Consider the following 18,399-nt stretch of genomic DNA (forward strand, 5'->3'; position numbering starts at 1 on the left):
GTTGTGCAGATATATTGGGGGCTAGATCCCAGATTGTTAGGAGACAAGGCCTAGGCTGAAATGGATCCAGATCAGGGCCTCAGTGGATTCTTAAGGCATGACACAATACATTTTCCTCACCATGCACTTTCACTCCAAGAGCTGGGGATCAAATTCCTCGCTACAGCCTGTGGCCTTCCACTGGGCAAATTAAGACCTTTAACTACAACAATACTTCATATGACTTTGCAAGAAGAGTTAGCCTATTGCCCGTGCTTCTCAGATATGCTGTCCCTACTAGCAAGATTCCCAACCCTGCCTCAGCATATGCTGGAAGATTTGGGGGGGCAGTCCCCAGGATTTGGATTTGGAATTTGGATTAGAATAAAGAAACCACTATAATATCCACATAAAATGGGGGGGGGGGACAGAGGGGGAAGGGAAGGGAAGGGAGAGGAAGTAGGAGGAGGCCAACGAGATGGAATACCGTTGCTGCCCTCAACCAAGGTCTGGTGTCACAGCTCCATCTTGCAGGCCCTGAGGAACTGTGCTGAGTCCTGCAGGATCTGGATCTCATTGGACAGAACATTCCACCAGGCCAAAAAGGCTTTGGCCCGGGTCAAGGACAGCTTGATAACCGTATGGACTACCAACAATGGGCATTAGAAGAGAATAGAGCTCTCTCAGGGGTGTATGTGGAAAGGCAGTTCCAAAGACACGATGGCCCCTGACCACTCAAGGCCTTGAAGGTTAGAACCAAAGGCTTGAATCTGATTTGGTACTCCACGGGCAACCAATGCAGCTGGTGTAACACTGGGAAGACATGTGCTTGCCACGGTGTCTTCGTGGCCCACTCATGGACCTTCCCTGAGGCATTTGGATATCTACTGCGAGAAGCAGGGTTTTGAACTAGCTAGACCTTTGATATGATTATGTTTGCCTCATCTAATCTGGAGGAACTGGGTTTGATTCTCAGACGGAGAATTCCCAGACGGTGTTATAGGATAGTATCAGACTAGAAATGAGGAGATCTGGGCTCAAATGTCCACATAGCCATGAAGCTCATTGGATGACTGACAGTGCAATAATATGTAAACCTTCACAGATGCATCATGGAATTGATGTGGAGGCTTATCTGGGGAATTCAGATTAGCCTGTACACTCCCACACATGCCAGCTGGGTGACCTTGGGCTAGTCACAGTTTATCGGAGCTATCTCAGCCCCACCTACCTCACAGGGTGTTTGTTGTGAGTGGGGAAGGGCAAGGAGATTGTAAGCCCCTTTGAGTCTCCTACAGGAGAGAAAGGGGGGATATAAATCCAAACTCCTCCTCCTCCTCCTCCTCCTCCTCCTCTTCCTCCTCCTCCTCCTCTTCTTCTTCTTCTTGTCTTATTTTACAATATGTAAATAGTATGTGGAAAGAGTACCTTTGTATGTGATTATGGTGCACAATGGTGTATTAGTGTGTGCTTACAGAGAAGTCTATAACAGCATGAAGAAGTAGATATGAAATGGTTTTACACAAAGCACGCGTACACATAAATGTGGAGTTCTGATTGTCACTCTCATGGTTTCTCATTTAACAGGTATTTCCACCTACCTTTGTATAACATCGTCCGATAGTCTTTTCCTTCCCAGTAGCTTATGTTCACTCGGGTGAAAACATTGTACTTCTCTGGATACTGGATTTCAAACAATACTCCAGTTTCTGGTGATGGCTTGTAGTCGTAAATGGAAACGCTGGTGACAGGCAGTGGTTCTTAAAGGGAGAAGGAGAAAATACTTTTAACCATGAAATTAGCAAGATGAGCTTTTGCAATAAAAACAGGAAAATCAAAGACAGGCGCCATTCAGGCTCCTGTGTGGCCTTCAGGCCGTGCAGTGACGTTGGATGGGTTTGTACATGCATAGAAACTACCTGATTTCTCAACAGAAGACAAGTTGCTGGCCTGGAAAAGAACGATCTCTAAGATGATGACAGGTAACAGAACAATGCTGGTCTTCCCTGTAGATCTCTGATAGTTCTGGTGCATTAAAATGAAGACGCAGGGCTGTCCCAGAAGGCAAAACAGGCACAAACAGACTTTATCAGCCTTTACTGGTGGTGGAAAGTGCGGTCATGTAATAGTCAGCATATGTTGTTCCAGTAGGGCTTTCAAGGCGAAGGATGAGCCGAGGTGGCTAACCATTCTCCTCCTCTGCAGGGTCAGTCCTGGTTAGTGCATTGAGGGGAGACTGTCAATGAACTTCAGGGTCACCACCCCTGATAGTCTCTTGTCTTGGAAACCCTACTGGGAGGTGTTCCACCAGCCCTATGGTTGCAGGCAGCAAAGGTACATATCTAATTGGCCTCCCTTTTTTCTTTTTCTTCTGTGCTCTGTTATTTGGTGCATTAATTAGCTCCCTGCCTTCCTGGGTTTATATATAAGGAAGGGCACCATAAGGTCAGGCTGGATGTGATACATGCAGTTGTTTTGTTGCACCAATACATGTATGTGAACTGCTCTGAGCCAGTTTCAATAGGGGACAGCAGCCAACAAATCATCATCATCATCATCATCATCATCATCATCATCATCATCATCATCATCATCATCATCACCATCACCATCATCATCATCATCATCTTCAACGTAAGTAATGAAATTTTCCCAAGTTCTCAACAGCATACCATGAATTAAGCCTGTGGGGATATAAACATTTACTATGATCCAAGAAGACTTTCCTAAGTGAATTTTGATGGCTTGTGCTACAGGGGGACAGCTTGGTAAAACTGCGAAGTTGATATATTTGGAAACTAGAATAGTTAAACCACCAGAAGGGCGTCCATATTTTTTAACTCTAGAAGCGCTAAGGCGGTGTGAGTGATAACCATTAAGGGTTATATCAGTAGATGCCCATGTTTCCTGAAATAGGATCAAATCAAATTTTCTCAAATAGGAAATAAAGCCAGGATTGATACTCCTCTTGCTCCAACCAGCAACATTCCAGGAGAGGAATTCAATACTTGGGGAATTTCTCAGTCAATTACCATCATTTAGGGACACAATATCAGTTACATTTTGTTGAATACAACCATTTTTTAAATTAACCAAATTAGCTGATGGTGGAGACAAAATTGTGTCAAACCTAGCATTACTCGTATGATGGACAACAGCCTTTGTTGGAAGCTTAAATACAGTATCTGGAGAGTCAACAGGAGGATTTGATGAACTTGGAGACCAGTTCGTGTTTGAACAAGACACTTCCTTGTCTAAGTTCAGCCCATCAGGAGCCTTCATGATATTGATGAATTGTAATCTAGTTCCTTCCAGTATGTCAACCACATTTTTCTGTTCATCATCATCTAATTGTGAGAACCTTGGCCAGCAACATCTCAACAGCAAGTACATAATTTTTTGGCAAGGACTCAGAAGGAATTCAGTTTGCTATTGCATTGGGCTCACGGGATTGTACCTCTCTTCCATTGTTCTGTAACTTCCTTTTCTCTCATCACATTATAATTTATTAATTACAGTGGCTTTATAAACTAGATCATCATCTTATGCACGATGACATAAAACGAGGAATGAAAACTGAATTCCTTTTTTATTACAAATGTATTTTGATGGAGTCCTTTTGATTTAATTGCATGTTGATTCGATTATGTGAAAGGCTCATAAACTGTCTCCCTTTCCAGCTATCTTCTGCTTTTCTAACAGCAATAAACTAAACAATGTAGAATACAATGTAGAGACACAATAGTCATGTTGCTTTTAGGGGATGATACCAGTAGCAAAAGGAAATGACATACCTCCGAGGTCAGAGGAGACTATATTTAGTTATTTATTAGCTCTGTATACCGCCCTTCCCTTTTCGGGCTCAGGGTGGTTTCCAGCAACTGATAAAACAATGTATGAACATTATAAATCATTTAAAAACTCGAATTTTAAAACCAACGCGAAACTTAAAATCTAAAAAAGAAGACTACTGCCGTGACCATTAATATGTCTGTACATGTAATCCTCACTCTGTCCAGCATTTGTGATCTCAGACTGCAGCAGCAGAATCAATAAGCAATAGAGTAAATAGAGTAGGGGGAAAAACAGGAAAGCGGGGAAGGGAGGGGAGGACAGAAGGAAAGGGAAACAGGAAGGGAAGGAGGAGAGGGAGGGAGGGAAGTTTGGAAGGAAGGAAGGGAAGAGGAAGGGGAAAGGGGGGGGTGCAGTTGATGTACCATCATAGCTGCCTCAACCATATGCCTGGTGGAACAGCTCTTTCTTACAAGCCCTGCAGAACTGCATTAAATCCCACAGAGCTCTGGTCTCTCCAGACAGAGCATTCCACCAAGCAGGGGCCAGGGCGAAAAAGACCCTGGTACTGGTCGAGACCAGCCAGATTTAGGGCCAGATCTCAACAACACCACTGGGGGGATGACTCAGATGTTGCCCCGTGCTCTATTTTCCCTAGATATGCCTCTGCCACCAGTGGGAGGCTGCCAGCCTTGGAAGTTATCTTTTTAGCAGCAGTTCCAGCAAAGGTGCCAAGAGAGCCCAAAAGAGACGGCAGGGGCACAAAGAATCACTCCCCAGCCAGCGTCCCTTGGGGCTAGTGGGGAGGCAATTTTCTGCCCTCCTGTGACCAAATGGTGGCCACCTGGGGACATATGACTCCAGTCTTACATCAACTTCCCCGGCTGCTGATCGATCTGGATCATATTCAAAGTGTTGGTGCTAACCTTTAAGGCTGTGAGAGGTCTTGGACCTGCATACCTACTAGACCACCTCTCCTCATATTGCCCCACTAGGTGGCATGCAAGGGAGGGAGGGAGGGAGGGGAGGGGATGTGACATCTGGACATGGCCCACCCACCCTAGGGGAGGGAGGGGTGGCATGCAAGGGAGGGGGAGGGGACCCGGCATCTGGACATGGCCCACCCACCCTAGGGGAGGGAGAGGTGGCATGCAAGGGAGGGGGAGGGGACCTGGCATCTGGACATGGCCCACCCACCCTAGGGGAGGGAGGGGTGGCAGGCAAGGGAGGGGGAGGGGACCCAGCATCTGGACATGGCCCACCCACCCTAACGGAGGGAGGGGTGGCATGCAAGGGAAGGGAGGGAGGGGTGGTATGCAAGGGAAGGAGGGGATTGCTGGTTTAGCCCCTGATTGCTGGTTTAGTGATTTTCAAATATCCCGGGTTGAGAGAAATAAAACAGGGCAGACTCATTTTGGGGACAAGACCTGTACAAAGCCCCCCCCTCCCCCAATGGTTTGTATAGCGTCCTACACCCATTGTTTTTGGCCTGTGCGGAATCCCCCACTGAGCCTCAGCCCATCGCCATTAGCATTACAAGCCATGAAGTGTGCATTTCATCAGAGCCCCTGGTGATGTTAGGATTTAATGGATGGAGCTGCTTCCTACGAAGTCAGAGTGCTGATCTATCAAGGCCAGTGTAGTTCCAAACCCAACCCAACCCCCAACCCCCGGCCTGGCAGTGGTTCTGCAGGATCTCAAGCAAGGGTCCTTCAATCACTTATTGCCCAATCCTGTTAACTGGAGATGCTGGGGACTGAACTTGGCACCTTTCGCACCCGTGGCAAATGCTTCGCCACTGAGCACTGACCCTTCTCTTGAACGTCCTCAAGAAGGAACGTTACTCAAGAAGGAAACTACCCCTTGATCTACCGTCAAGGCCCACACCAACTGTTACCTTCCCCCCCTCCTACCACCCAAGGGCGGTTTTACTTTCTTTCCCACCCCTGACTTGCTTGCTGCAAAGCTAATGTGCTTCTCAGTTTATTGCAAATACTGTAATTTGCAGTAAATTTTATAAGGGGAATTATCATGAGGAAATGAAACCCAGCAGCAGCCATGTAGAAAATGCACCTTTGAAAACCAACGGCCCCTGCTGGGCAGTAAAACTGGCTGGCAGGGAAAGGCTGCTCAGTAATAAGAAAGAGGGGAAAAAGAAGAACTCCCCCAGGGATGTGATTGGCCAGTAAATCATACACACACATGCACACACAGTGTAGATCCACTAATTCCCAAAGTTTCAGTAGGAAACGCAACACTGCAGTCTCATTTCCTGACTTTGCTTCGTCGATTTAATCTTTGCTGAGGTTTCTCAAAGTTAGTAGTTACTTATTTTATTTTATTTTATTTCATTTCATTTATCTATTTATTAAATTTGTAAACCACCCTTCCCCAGAGTGCTCAGGGTAATGGACAACATAAATTAAACATAACTTTAAAACTCAAGATAGCAAGATCATACTCAGGCATGAAAACCAGAACCAATAAAAGCACCAGATGGCGTCAGACTCCTCTTCCCCCTCCCACCCCTGCGCCCACAGGAGGCCAGATGTACTGGCATGATGTTATTAGCCAGGCTGGCCAAATGCCTGGCGGAACAGGTCTGTCTTACAGGCCCTGCGGAAACTTAGTGATCACTTAGTGATGGTTCAGAGCTGTTTCACTGGATTTCAGCAGAACGTTGGTCGGAGCTTTCCGGAAGTGTGCAGCTAATTCTACACATTCAGGGTGGTATCTAGTAAAAAGGAGGAGCACAGACCCCAAAAGTAATTGACAGGAGGAGAGGACAATGCAGGAGGGAATTTACTCATGGGTCTGTGCTTGTGGACAGTAACAACAACAACAAAGTGTCATTAAGTGGCAATTGACTCATGGAAGAAGAAGAAGAAGAAGAAGAAGAAGAAGAAGAAGAAGAAGAAGAAGAAGAAGAAGAAGAAGAAGAAGAAGAAGAAGAAGAAGAAGAAGAAGAAGAAGACGACGACGACGACGACGACGACGACGACGACGACAAAATTTGGATTTATGCCCCACCTTTCTCTCCTGTATGGAGACTCAAGATGGCTTACAAACTCCTTTCCCTTCCTCTCCCCACAACAGACACCTTGTGAGGTAGGTGGGGCTGAGAGAGTTCCGAAGAACTGTGACTAGCTCAAGGTCACCCAGCAGGAATGGGTATTTCAAGGCAAGAGATGAGCAGAGGTGGTTTCCCGTTGCTTTCCTCTGCATAGCAACCCTAGTCTTCCTTGGTGGTCTTCCACCCAAGTAGTAACCCTGGTTAGCTTCCAAGATCTGATGAGCTCAGGCTAGTCAGGACTATTCTGGCAGGCAGACAGATAGATATAGAGATAGATATTTTGATGGATTTAAATAAAAATATATCAGGACCAGAGAACAAATAATGCTTCCCAGCCTCCTTATCCCTGATAGGTGACTGGGTACTCCTTGAAGCCTCTTCTCCCTCCTACATTTTTCAAGCTTGCATCTGCTTTTACTCTCAACTCCCAAAGCCTCCCTTCCATTTTAAGGACTGGCCGTGAATTAACTCTATATGCAAATGACGTTCCAATCTTCCGACATTTGCTGTAATCAATAAGGAGCTTGTCACCAATTATCCAGATGTTTTTGACATATCCGGCTATTATATTTACAAACAAAAACCTGAGCTATTAGCAAACAATGTCGTCCGAGGCGTAACATTTCCATTCAGTTTGGGTGCAGATAAACCTGCAGGCCTGTTAATTATTTAAGAATTAATCTACAGGATGATTTATCAGAACTGGTTCAAATTAATTATAAAAACATGGGGTTTCTGAACGTAAGAAAGATCTGAAGTGCCGAGGCAAGCTTTCATTATCAAGGTCAACAAGAATATTTATAGGGGAAATAAATATTTTACTGTCATTTTTATGTTGTTTTTAATAACATCTCATTGCCGACGCCTCTTATCTTTTTTTGAAAAATTGGATGCATTTAATTTCTTGAAAGAAAAAGACGATCACACAACATTGTGGAATATTGTAACAATGATAAATTTGAAAAAACGGGATTTATGTTACAAACAGATCCTGTTTTGCCTTAATAACTATTGCTCTCTTTTCTCTTTTGTCAAGAGGAGACTGTTAGAGATGAAGCCACAATTAAACTAGGATTCGAACATTCAAATATCACACAACATTCAGGACTAACTGTGGTTAACAAACCAACTTCAGATCCTGGCTTGAAAGGTCTGAGCTAACCGTAGTTAGCTATCAAATGATCAGAATATCACACAAAGCTAACCGTAGTTAGCTATCAAACTATCAGACTATCAAAATGAAAAACAGTTAAGACTAATTTTTGAGTGATGAATAAGGTGACCAGATGGTCACCTTTGAAAACCGGGATGGGCGGGTAGGTGGGCGGCCACGCGCGGCCACGCGCATGTGCGCACAGTTGCAGGAGCGCACTGCCTTCTGGGCGAGAAAATGTCACAGGGCGGGAAACGGGAGAGCCCCAGAAGGCCGTGCTCCTGCGGCCGCGTGCGCGGGAGGCTGCCGCACTGCCTTGCGCCCCAGAAGGCAGTGCGGCAGCCTTCCAAAAATCGGGACACTTCAAAAAACCCGCAGGACATGGGACAAATTGTCTTAAGGCAGGACTGTCCCGCCAAAAGCAGGACGTCTGGTCACCGTAGTGATGAACCTTTAGGCTGGATAAGATACTACACTCTTCTGTACATGGAGAGAAGAGCAGACCCCCATCTTATTTAATTTGCCCACAAGGGAAGAAAAGGCATAATATTTGAACAGGGACAAAATCAGACATTCCGATTCGGACAGTGTTGATTCCAGATTTTACGCTGAAAAATCAGTATGGATTAGATGATATTGCCATTCTTGCCCTCCTCCTTTATTAACATGTTTCCGTGATCCTTCATTTCAGCTCGCCTCATTTCATTACTGTTGTTGATTATTGTTTGATGCTATTTATACACAACACTGAGAAAAATTGCATTAATTTAAGAGGGAAAAATCTGGTACAAGGAGAGAGAAAGTAGAGCAGAAAGAAAGAGCGCAAGTCTGCTTCTCACACAGGGGAAAATAAATCTACCGGTACATGGGACTCTATTTGACACAAGCCAACCAGCTTTGGAAATTCAGTCTCATCCCTAGAAATCAACCATAAAAATCTGAGCCTCCACACACGTATTATATCGGGTCATATTTTAAACATATGTCCCAGGTTCAAGAACTGGTGTTATTGGGTAATGTCACATTTACCCCTAGGGAAGGGAGTGCAAGGGAAGGGGAGGGAGGGGAGAGTGGCATGCAAGGGAAGGGGAGGGAAGAGGAGGGGCTCCGGCATCTGGACATGACCCACCCACCCTAGCGGAAGGAGGGGAAGGGAGGGAGGGTTGGGGTGGCATGCAAGGGAGGGAAGGGGAGAGGCCCTGGCATCTGGACATGGCCCACCCACCCTAGCAGAGGGAGGGAGAGGAGGGTGGCATGCAAGGGAAGGGGAGGGAGGAGGAGGTCTGGCATCTGGACATGGCCCACCCACCCTAGTGGAGGGAGGGGAGGGAAGGTTGGGGTGACATGCAAGGGAAAGGGAGGGAGGGAGGGGTGGCATGCAAAGAAGGGGAGGGAGGAGGAAGGCAAGATGGGGGTGGATTCAACCAGTTTATGTGGATTCAACCAGCTTATCTTCACTGGTCAAAAAGGGAGGAGAGGTTCCCCTTTGGCTACTCAAAGATCCCAAGTCATACATAAACAAAAAGTACGTCTAAAACCACCTTGTGCTATCTCATTGACTCACAAAGGTCAATCATGCCTACTCATATGGCAAATGGCTCCCCAGAGCCTCAAGTGAAGGTCTCTCACATCACCTGCTATGGTGGGGATGGCACCTGGCACCTTCTGCATGCCAGCTAGATGCTCTACAACTGACCCACAGCCCCTCTCTTAAAAAGCATGTGTGATGTGTTGGAAGAGAAGGACTTTACGCTGTTTCCTGCCTCAACCACAAAGGGGGTTTTACTAGTAAGCCAGATGCTAGATAGGGATCTAGGGATTGATACCTTTACTCTATCATGCTGACACTATCCCTTTGATATTAGACTGATATGCTCAGGGACTTCCTTCCTTCCGGTTCTCTCTCTCTCTCTCACTCACTCTCCATCTTGCTCTGAAACCTTCTACTGCACCCTGTGCGTAGGAAGGATGCATGCTGGCTGCATCCATCCCCATCCAGCTAGATTAGATTAGAATAGTGAACCTATCTATCTACCTTTCTATCCAGAATGGAGTTCCCTAATAAATACTCTTTTTATTAGATTAGAAACCACAAACGACTCCGACCTTTTAGGCGCCTCCGTTTTGTTTGTAAACTTCCCTCCCCCTGTGGAGCTCTGCTGGGACAAGGGGACACGCCTCCTGCCCTCCAATCCCTGAGGTGTTGCCATGGCCATGGGTGTGTGTCCCCTTGTCCTCAAGGGAAGGGAAGTTTACAAACAAAATGGAGGCGCCACCATGCAAAGGTGCCTCAGTGGGCTGTGGCAGCTCCGGGGCCGGCCGCACGGAAGCATGTGAACGGTCCCAGGGCTCAACCAGTATTGTTTATACTGGTGGGCAGCTGCTTCACAGGCCGGTGCAAATCAGGCCCCAGATATGCCAGCACAGAGGATGCTGGTGTTTTTTTCTCTCCCATTCCCACTAAGAGTGGCTGAAAACAACAGTGGCAATCAAGAGGATGCCTCCCACCATAGTGGGAGGCAGAGGTGGGATCCAGCAGGTTCTCACAGGTTCCCGAGAGTAGGTTGCTAATTATTTGTGTGTGCTGAGAGGGGGTTACTAATTGGTGATTTTGCCACGTGATTTTTGCCTTGGTACGCCCCTCCTCTCAGCAGTAGCGCGCAGAACTTGAAGCAGTCTAGCAGGAGGTGCACCGGCGTGCGTGGCAGCCTGTGCGCATTCGTTTCCCGCCCAAGGACCGGCGCAGCGGCTGCCTCCTTGCCACAGCCCCGCCCAACAATGCCCTGCCCCCGGAATGCCCGGCCACGCCCCCATTGTGCCCCGCCCAGTCCCACTGTTTGAATCCCACCACCATGGGAATCTGTTACTAAAATTTTTGGATCCCACCACTGGTGGGAGGTCTGGAAACCCAAGTTATACATTCGCAGAGCTGTTACTTTTGGATAATGCAATGGTTGGATGCATTGGATGCAATCATAGACCACTGTGTTTTATTTAACAGTATTCCTTTTAACCCCCACTTCATAATGCTCTCCTGTCTCTCTAAGCAATTGCAAAGATGGTTAGTAATTAAAAAACTGATTCTTAGTCTACATTTAATTACTTGGAATAAATGGAGAGATGTGTTCTCCAGATGTTTCTTCTTTAGGATTAGTTACAAATTATCCTGGCTTTAATTTTAATAAAACATTAGGGAATGCTCAGCTATGGAGGGATAAATTTGCAGACGGTTACAAAGGGTCATTCTCAGTGCTAGCCCTATGATCAATATGCAAACTATAAAAAGACTGAAAGGCTGCTGTTCTCTCTCTGAACTTTTTCAGCTATGTGTTTTGGTGGCCAGGAACTCAAATGGGCTGAGAAATTAATCATCAGCCAGTGTGGTTTAGCAGTTAAGAGCGATGGACTCTGATCTGGAGAACCGGGTTTGATTCCCCACTCCTCCACATGAGCAGCAGACTCTTAACTGGTGAACTGGATCTGTTTTCCTGCTCCTACATTCCTGCTGGGTGACCTTGGGCTAGTCGCAATTCTCTCAGAACTCTCTCAGCCCCACCTGCCTCACAAGGTGTCTGTTGTGGGGAGAGGAAGGGAAAGGAGTTTGTAAGCCCACTTGAGTCTCCTTTCAGGAGAGAAGGGGGGGTTAATCCAAACTCCTCCTCCTCCTCTTCTTCTTCATAGGGAAAGGATGTTGGTAAAGACAATCAGATCACTGGTCATCAAAAGATGGAAAAGGAATTTTTTTAAAAAGAAATTCTTATCTCTGGGAAAACAGAGCACATCCTTAAGTCAATATATTCCCTTTCATTTTCTGACGTGCGGCTTTGATCCAGGCATCAATTTATTCCCGTTCACTTTCGTTCACAAGGCACAGCACAAAGTTTTTTAATGACAGTTTTTGATGCCAGAAAAATGTGTAGGATTGTTGGAAATGTCACCTGCGACAAGCCTGTGAGAGCTCCAGGCAGGAGAACAGAAGCCTCACGCAGACTTAGGATTTGATTCAAATAATTTTCCTTACGCTTTGCGCTCTCCCCACACAGCTGAAGAGGCTTACGACAGTGAAGTGTAATCCTCCGGCACACATCAAGAGACCCCGAGGAACTGCTGCGAAATGCCAGAGGAGAGCTGCGGGACCAATTGCTGAGACAGCCCCAATTTCACCGAGTCAGGCTTTATCGGCGGCCTCATTTGCTACGTCCCACAGCAGCCGAAGCTAACGGGCAGGTTTGGAGCATCCTGTCTGCCTGGATCAAAGCCGCACGTCAGACACCACGAAGGCCCCGTCAGAACTGAATTACGTGCGCACTTCATCAATATGTTCCCCGTATAGTCTCAATACTCTAATGATATTTAATAGACAGCGAGCCATACGGTACCCGGAGGAAAGGGGACAGTGATGGACTGTAAGGGCCCCGTGGGTTGCCATGACAACAAAGGTAACGAAGAATCACAGTAGTAAAGATGCATCATTTAACAGCCTTGAACTGCTGGGTATGAATACTACCAATTTCTTTTCCTTTCTCCTATTCTGCCTGGTTCTCAGTGAGATGGTAAGCCTGTGTCAAGGTTGTGTGACTTCAGTGCACATACGGGGGTTCAATGCTCTTCCAAACAAACAAAACACTCATAGAAAACTGGATTGTCAAGAAAGCTCCTAACCAAACATTCTTGATTTTTTTTCCATATGCGCACATCTATATCCTAGGCCTCCTATTTACCTGCTCAGGGTAGGTTAATGCCTTCTTCTAGTCCCTAATTCCTATCCCCAAGGAATTAAATAGGGGCAGAAAAATTACCTTTAGATAGTGACATTCTAGGAATTCATAAGAACATAAGAATATAAGAAAGAGCCTGCTGGATCAGGCCAGAGTCCATCTAGTCCAGCACGCTGCTACTCTCAGTGGCCTTTGGGATCTCACATGCAGGATGTGAAAGCAATGGCCTGCTGCTGCTGCTGCTGCTCCTGAGCACCTGGTCTGCTAAGACATTTCCAATATCAGATCAAGGAGGATCAAGATTGGTAGCCGTAGAACGACTTCTCCAAAAATCTATCCAAGCCCTTTTTAAAGCTATCCAGGTTAGTGGCCATCACCACCTCCTGTGGCAGAATATTCCAAACCCCAATCACACGTGGCATGAAGAAGAATTCCTTCTAGTCTCTATGGTAAAGACTAGGGGAGAAAGCCCAAAGCATCACTTGAAAGTGATATCACATCTTCCTCCAGACATCATCTTCTAAATCTCCTGGAATTTTCCAAGATGGCATTGGGAACCTTATTATGTACATTTGTGTGTGTTTGGGGAGTGGGACAAGTCACATCTGACCTCTGTTGACCCTATAGGGCTTTCAAGGCAAGACATGTTCAGTGGTGGCTTGCCATTGCTTGCCTCCCCTTCAAAACCCCGATGATACCCTTGGAGGTGTCCCATCAAAACAAACAACCAAGGTTGCCGCCGCTTAGCTTCTGAGATCTGACGAGATCAGGCCAGCCTGGGTTATCAAGGTCAGGGCAATATGCAATGCATAGACATGTGAGATTATGACGCAGAATGGAACGAAATATTTCCCCTTCAATACAATTTATTAATTTAATGCCAGGATATTCAGGAGCTAGAACACATTTCATATTCTGAAGCACAGGATTTCATAATTTACCAATGTTTTCCATCTCTCGACTTCATAGTGCTGTCAGTCTAATCTAGATAGATAAAAGGCAAGGCATGTTGGCGGCGACTCACTTTTTAAAGAGCTCCTACTATTGGCTGACAGAATGGAGGTTTCAGTGATTGGCTATGGTGTTGTCACTCTTTCCTCTTACTCCCATATTTTTTCTCTGGGCCTGAGGTGATGCCCACTTACTAGGCTGTGAGGGGAGGGGGGGGCAGAACATTATTTTTGCATGAGGGAATGTGGGAATGTCTCACTGTCTTAGCTCGAGCACAGACAAAGCGAGGCAACATTGGTGTAGTGCCAGCGTGGTGTAGTGGTTAAGAGCAGGTGGATTCTAATCTGGAGAATCAGGTTTGATTCCCCATCACCTCAGTGGCAGAGGCTTATCTGGTGAACCAGATGTGTTTCCACGCTCCTACATTCCTGCTGGGTGACCTTGGGCTGGGCACAGTTCTTTTTTTAAAAAATTTTTAATATATAATTTTTATTAGTTTATATAATAATAACAATCAACACATAACACACACCATTTAATCATTAAGCCCGCACATCTCGTTACCTTTATATCTAGTTCACAGTTACTACTTTCTATTTCCTTATATCTACAATTGAATTATTAATACATTCCAAACTTAGGTTTTTCTTGAATGAGCGGGCACAGTTCTTTGGAGCTCACTCAGCCCCACTGAGGTGTCTGTTGTGGGGGGAGGAAGGGAAAGGAGCCTTTAGGCCACCTTGAGTCTCCTTACAGGTGAGAAAGGTGGGATATAAATCCAAAATCATCTTCTTCATCATCTTCATCTTCTTCTTCGGAAACTGGCACTGAGCTGAAACGGGTGTGGGGGGAGATGGGCTGACCTGGATTCTTCAGCAGCTGCCATCGTCGTCAGTGCCGCTGAATTTGGGTTAGGTAGGTATGTCTGACTGGGGTAGGCTGATGGGAAAGAGACTTAATAATGAATGCATTTCGGCAGGTCCTCTCAGAGACCCAGTTGTTTTGAGGAGAAAGGTGGGAGGCGTACCTTGGGTGCCATTTTCTGCAGGGAGGATTTAAGCGTCGGAAGAGGCAGTGGTAGGAGTTGAGTCTCCCCCACAATCAACTCCTTACATTAATTCAACCCCACACCTCAGAAACCCGGGCCGTTTCTGCACAGCCTCCTTGCGCCCCCACGCCGCCAAGAGTGCTGGCGGCGTGGGGGAGGCTCAAGCCCGCCAAGCACTGCAAAGCGTGCGAGCGAAGAGATAGCTGCCGGAGGTCAGCACGCAGGGAGAGGTGGTTCCGCACGGAGCCGCCTCTTCCAGCCCTCCTCCGCTCTACTCCACGATGTCCTAAACCGCCGCGCTTCGATGGCCGCCGGAGTCTCGCCCATGCGCTGCCCTCTGACCCCTGGAGGTCGGAGGACAGTGTGGGCGGAGGCTCCGACGGCCAGCAGCATGCTTGACGACGAGGACACATCGCGAGTAGAACGGAGGAGGAAGCGACTGAAAGCATCTTCCCGGAAGCAGTAGCGCGGTTCGCACCCGTGCAGCGGGGAAGACTGCTTCCTCTAACAACAACCCTTTTTTTTTTAAGGAGTTGTTATTTAGGGCAGAAGCCTTGAACCTGATGCTGCCCTGGGGGGAGGGAAGCGCATTCAGGTCGCTGCTGCTGTGTTGCAGCAGCAGCGCCTGTGCGAACAGCGGCCTGGAGGTGGCATTTTTACCGCCCCCAGGCTGTCGTTTATGGGCCGTGCGGAAACGGCCCCAGTTACTTCAGGACAAGTCATTTAAAGAGCTGGCAGGTGCGCAAGTGGAGTGCATAGGCGGTGCTGAGACAAGCAAGTGCAAGGCATGCTCCGAGGACTCAGTTTTCTAGAACCAGTTGTATTTTTTTGCACAACGGACTTTATTACTAGTTAACATATACAGGGCTTTTCTTTTGTTTAAGGAGGGGAAAACTGTATGCGAGAGTCACCTCCAATGTGAACCCCAGATTTGCCACTTCAGAGAAGACTAGGCCTCATTCTCTACCTTTCATTCTTCTGGGACGCAGGTGTTACCTAGGATGCTTCTCCTCCTTTTAGTAGCCTTGTCAAATATTACAATTTTGGTGACCAGACATCATGGTGAGAATATTGAGCTACAAACACTCCAATCCACACATGTGTTCACAATTTTGTAGAAACAGGGCAACATGCATATTTTCCATCTTTGGTAAGTGTGAATCCATACCCTCAAAATTCAGAGTTTCTTTCATGGTTGCAGCACAAAATAGCTGTAGCTGAACTTATGTTTCCCAATAAAAGTAAAGAAAAATGGAGTATAGAATCACATACTTAGGGTTACCAATTGTCTGCCAATAATTGGCAAACACTGTCCTGCAGCCAATCAATGTGATGGTGAGAGAAACAAACGGGAGGGAACAACATTGTGAATGCTATTACATCATTTCTGGGAGAAAATCCAGAAACTGAGACCAGATGTAATGTTCTAGGAATCCCACAAATCTCTGGTAAAATTCCTAGAATTTTAAGAATTCTAGGAATTTCACAAATCTCTATGGTAAAGACCAAAGAGATCTGTGGAATTGCTAGAACATTGTGGTAGGCTGTCCCATCAGTTCTGGTAACAGCACTGGTGATGTTGTTTCTCAGGGTTCTGCCCAGAAGACGCTCCTGGGGACTGGCAGTGATAACCGAGGTATATGATAACAAAAATAAGGATTTTTAAAGTAAAATCAAATTAAGAACAAAACCATAATTCTGAATATCAATACTGCACCAAGTATATGATTCCCAGCAGCCTTTCAACAGTTAGCCCAGAATTAATCCCAGCTCCTCTTAGTACTTGGCCAGCAAAGTTGGTTCAGGTGTAAGGTTCTAGTACATTGCTTACTAGATGTCTCACCCTATTGATCTCCTCAACTGGGTACTCCACCCTCGCAGTGAGAAAGGCAGACTATAAATATAGTAAATCAATTATCCAACCAATCATGTACCTATATGTACTCAGGGGGGGAAAATGCTGTGCCCTCTGGAAATTGTATCATTTCCAAATCTGGAACAGGGAATGACTGATTTCTAGCACATATTAAGTATAAATCTCTCCTTTAGCCAGGCAGAGTGGGAGCTGGCAGAAAGACATTCCTCCTTTTAAAAAAAGCCAGAAACAAGAAAATTAAGAAATAAATGCAATGTCAAAAATACTTACTAGTTAGCACAATGATCGATCTCGCTGTCTTGGAAACCAAATTTGAGTTCACCACCATGAGAGTCACTATGTAATAGAGGCCATGGTAGGTGGCATTAAAAACCACGGGGGCAGGTAAAGTGCTGTTGAATTCCTCAAACTGGTAGAAATAGTTTTTTGATTCCCCGGTGATCTTGACAACGTAGATCGAAGACGAGCTCAGCACATCGGACGCTTCGAGAGAAATGACAAGGCAGTTGTCATCTTGCACGGCCACTTGGAACGGTGCCACGTTCTGGAAGGTGAGAAGAAAAGAAGGTGAGGCTGGAATACCTGGCCCCTAACTTGACATCCCAAAAATGTCAGCCACCCTATGAAGGCTGTAAAGCTGTGAGGCCTTGAAACTTCTCAGGCTCCTTATAAAAGGAGGGACGCGGGGAACTTGTGCCTATAAAAGGAAGAGCAGCACTTCCACAGTGCGAACCATGGCTTAAATCTACCAACATGCAACTAGGAATGTAAACAGACTTAGTACAATTCTGCTGGCATTTTTTGTGTGCAATGTGTAGGTGTCCAACTCTGGTGCTTCAGATGCTCATGGACTATAATTCCCATCAGCCTCTTTGGCACTTCTTGCAGCTGAAAAAAATGGGTATAAATCCCAACTCTTCCAACAGATACATTCCAACTCTTCCAACACAACTCTTCTAGCACAGATTTATGCCAGCAAAAAAGGAGGTGTCGCCAATTGCGCTGCATATCACAGAGGTCAGGGGAATGCGGCTGCCCTATGGCTTGCTGGCCACGGGGCAGCACAACTACACACATCCCTCCTCAGGATTGCACTGCATGTCTTACACAGCATCCAGAAATTTGTGGCACAAGGTGAAATGCAAGCGTTGGGATACAACAAGTTTGATTTAGCACAAGTGGCCACCCTAGTCTTTTTCTTGAATTTCCGCGTGTGCAAGCAGCCCAGGGCAAGGGGAAATTTTCCTATTGGATACGATGCCTAGTTTGGGTTTCCACTTTGTATGCAGGGAGCATGGGATGCAGCTGTTTCTATGCTACTGCCAGGATTTTTGAAAACTGATGAGCGCAGCAGGCGTTTTTTCCTTGCCAGGGCTGTGAGTCTCAGAATCCTGGCACAGGAAGAGCCTTATCAGTTCACACACATTTCTGTCATCTTAAGTTTCAAACCTAGCCCGCCTTCACAATATACATCATGAAACATACTGAGGGTTTCTATAATGGTTTCGGAGTTCAGTGTTTCACATGCTTCGCCGCCAAGTTGCAGCCAACCTATGGAGACCCCGTAGGATTTTGAAGCAATGAGATGAACCGGGTGTGTGTGTGTGTGTGTTTGCCATTGCCTTCCTCTGCATCTATATTGAAAGCTGCTCAGGGCATGCTGCGGTGGGGGAAAGTGGGGTAAAAATCAAATAAATAAATAAAAATAAAAGCCCTGGACATTCTTGGTGGTTTCCCGTCCAAGTATTAACCAGGACTGACCCTGCTTAGCATCCAAAAGCTAACAAGGTCAGGCCAGCCTGTGACATC

At 46.3% G+C, this 18,399-nt stretch overlaps 1 protein-coding gene across 1 annotated transcript in view; it reads right to left on the reverse strand.

Moving 5' to 3' along the window:
- Positions 1-18,399, reverse strand: part of PTPRO (protein tyrosine phosphatase receptor type O) — a 194,712-nt gene that overhangs the window by 85,435 nt on the left and 90,878 nt on the right. Inside the window, 2 exon segments of the mRNA XM_048501507.1 lie at positions 1,581-1,739; positions 16,861-17,134. Coding sequence (XP_048357464.1) covers positions 1,581-1,739; positions 16,861-17,134 — 433 coding nt within the window.

This window comes from Sphaerodactylus townsendi, linkage group LG06 (genome assembly GCF_021028975.2).
Source record: "Sphaerodactylus townsendi isolate TG3544 linkage group LG06, MPM_Stown_v2.3, whole genome shotgun sequence".
Classification (NCBI taxonomy): Eukaryota; Metazoa; Chordata; class Lepidosauria; order Squamata; family Sphaerodactylidae; genus Sphaerodactylus; species Sphaerodactylus townsendi.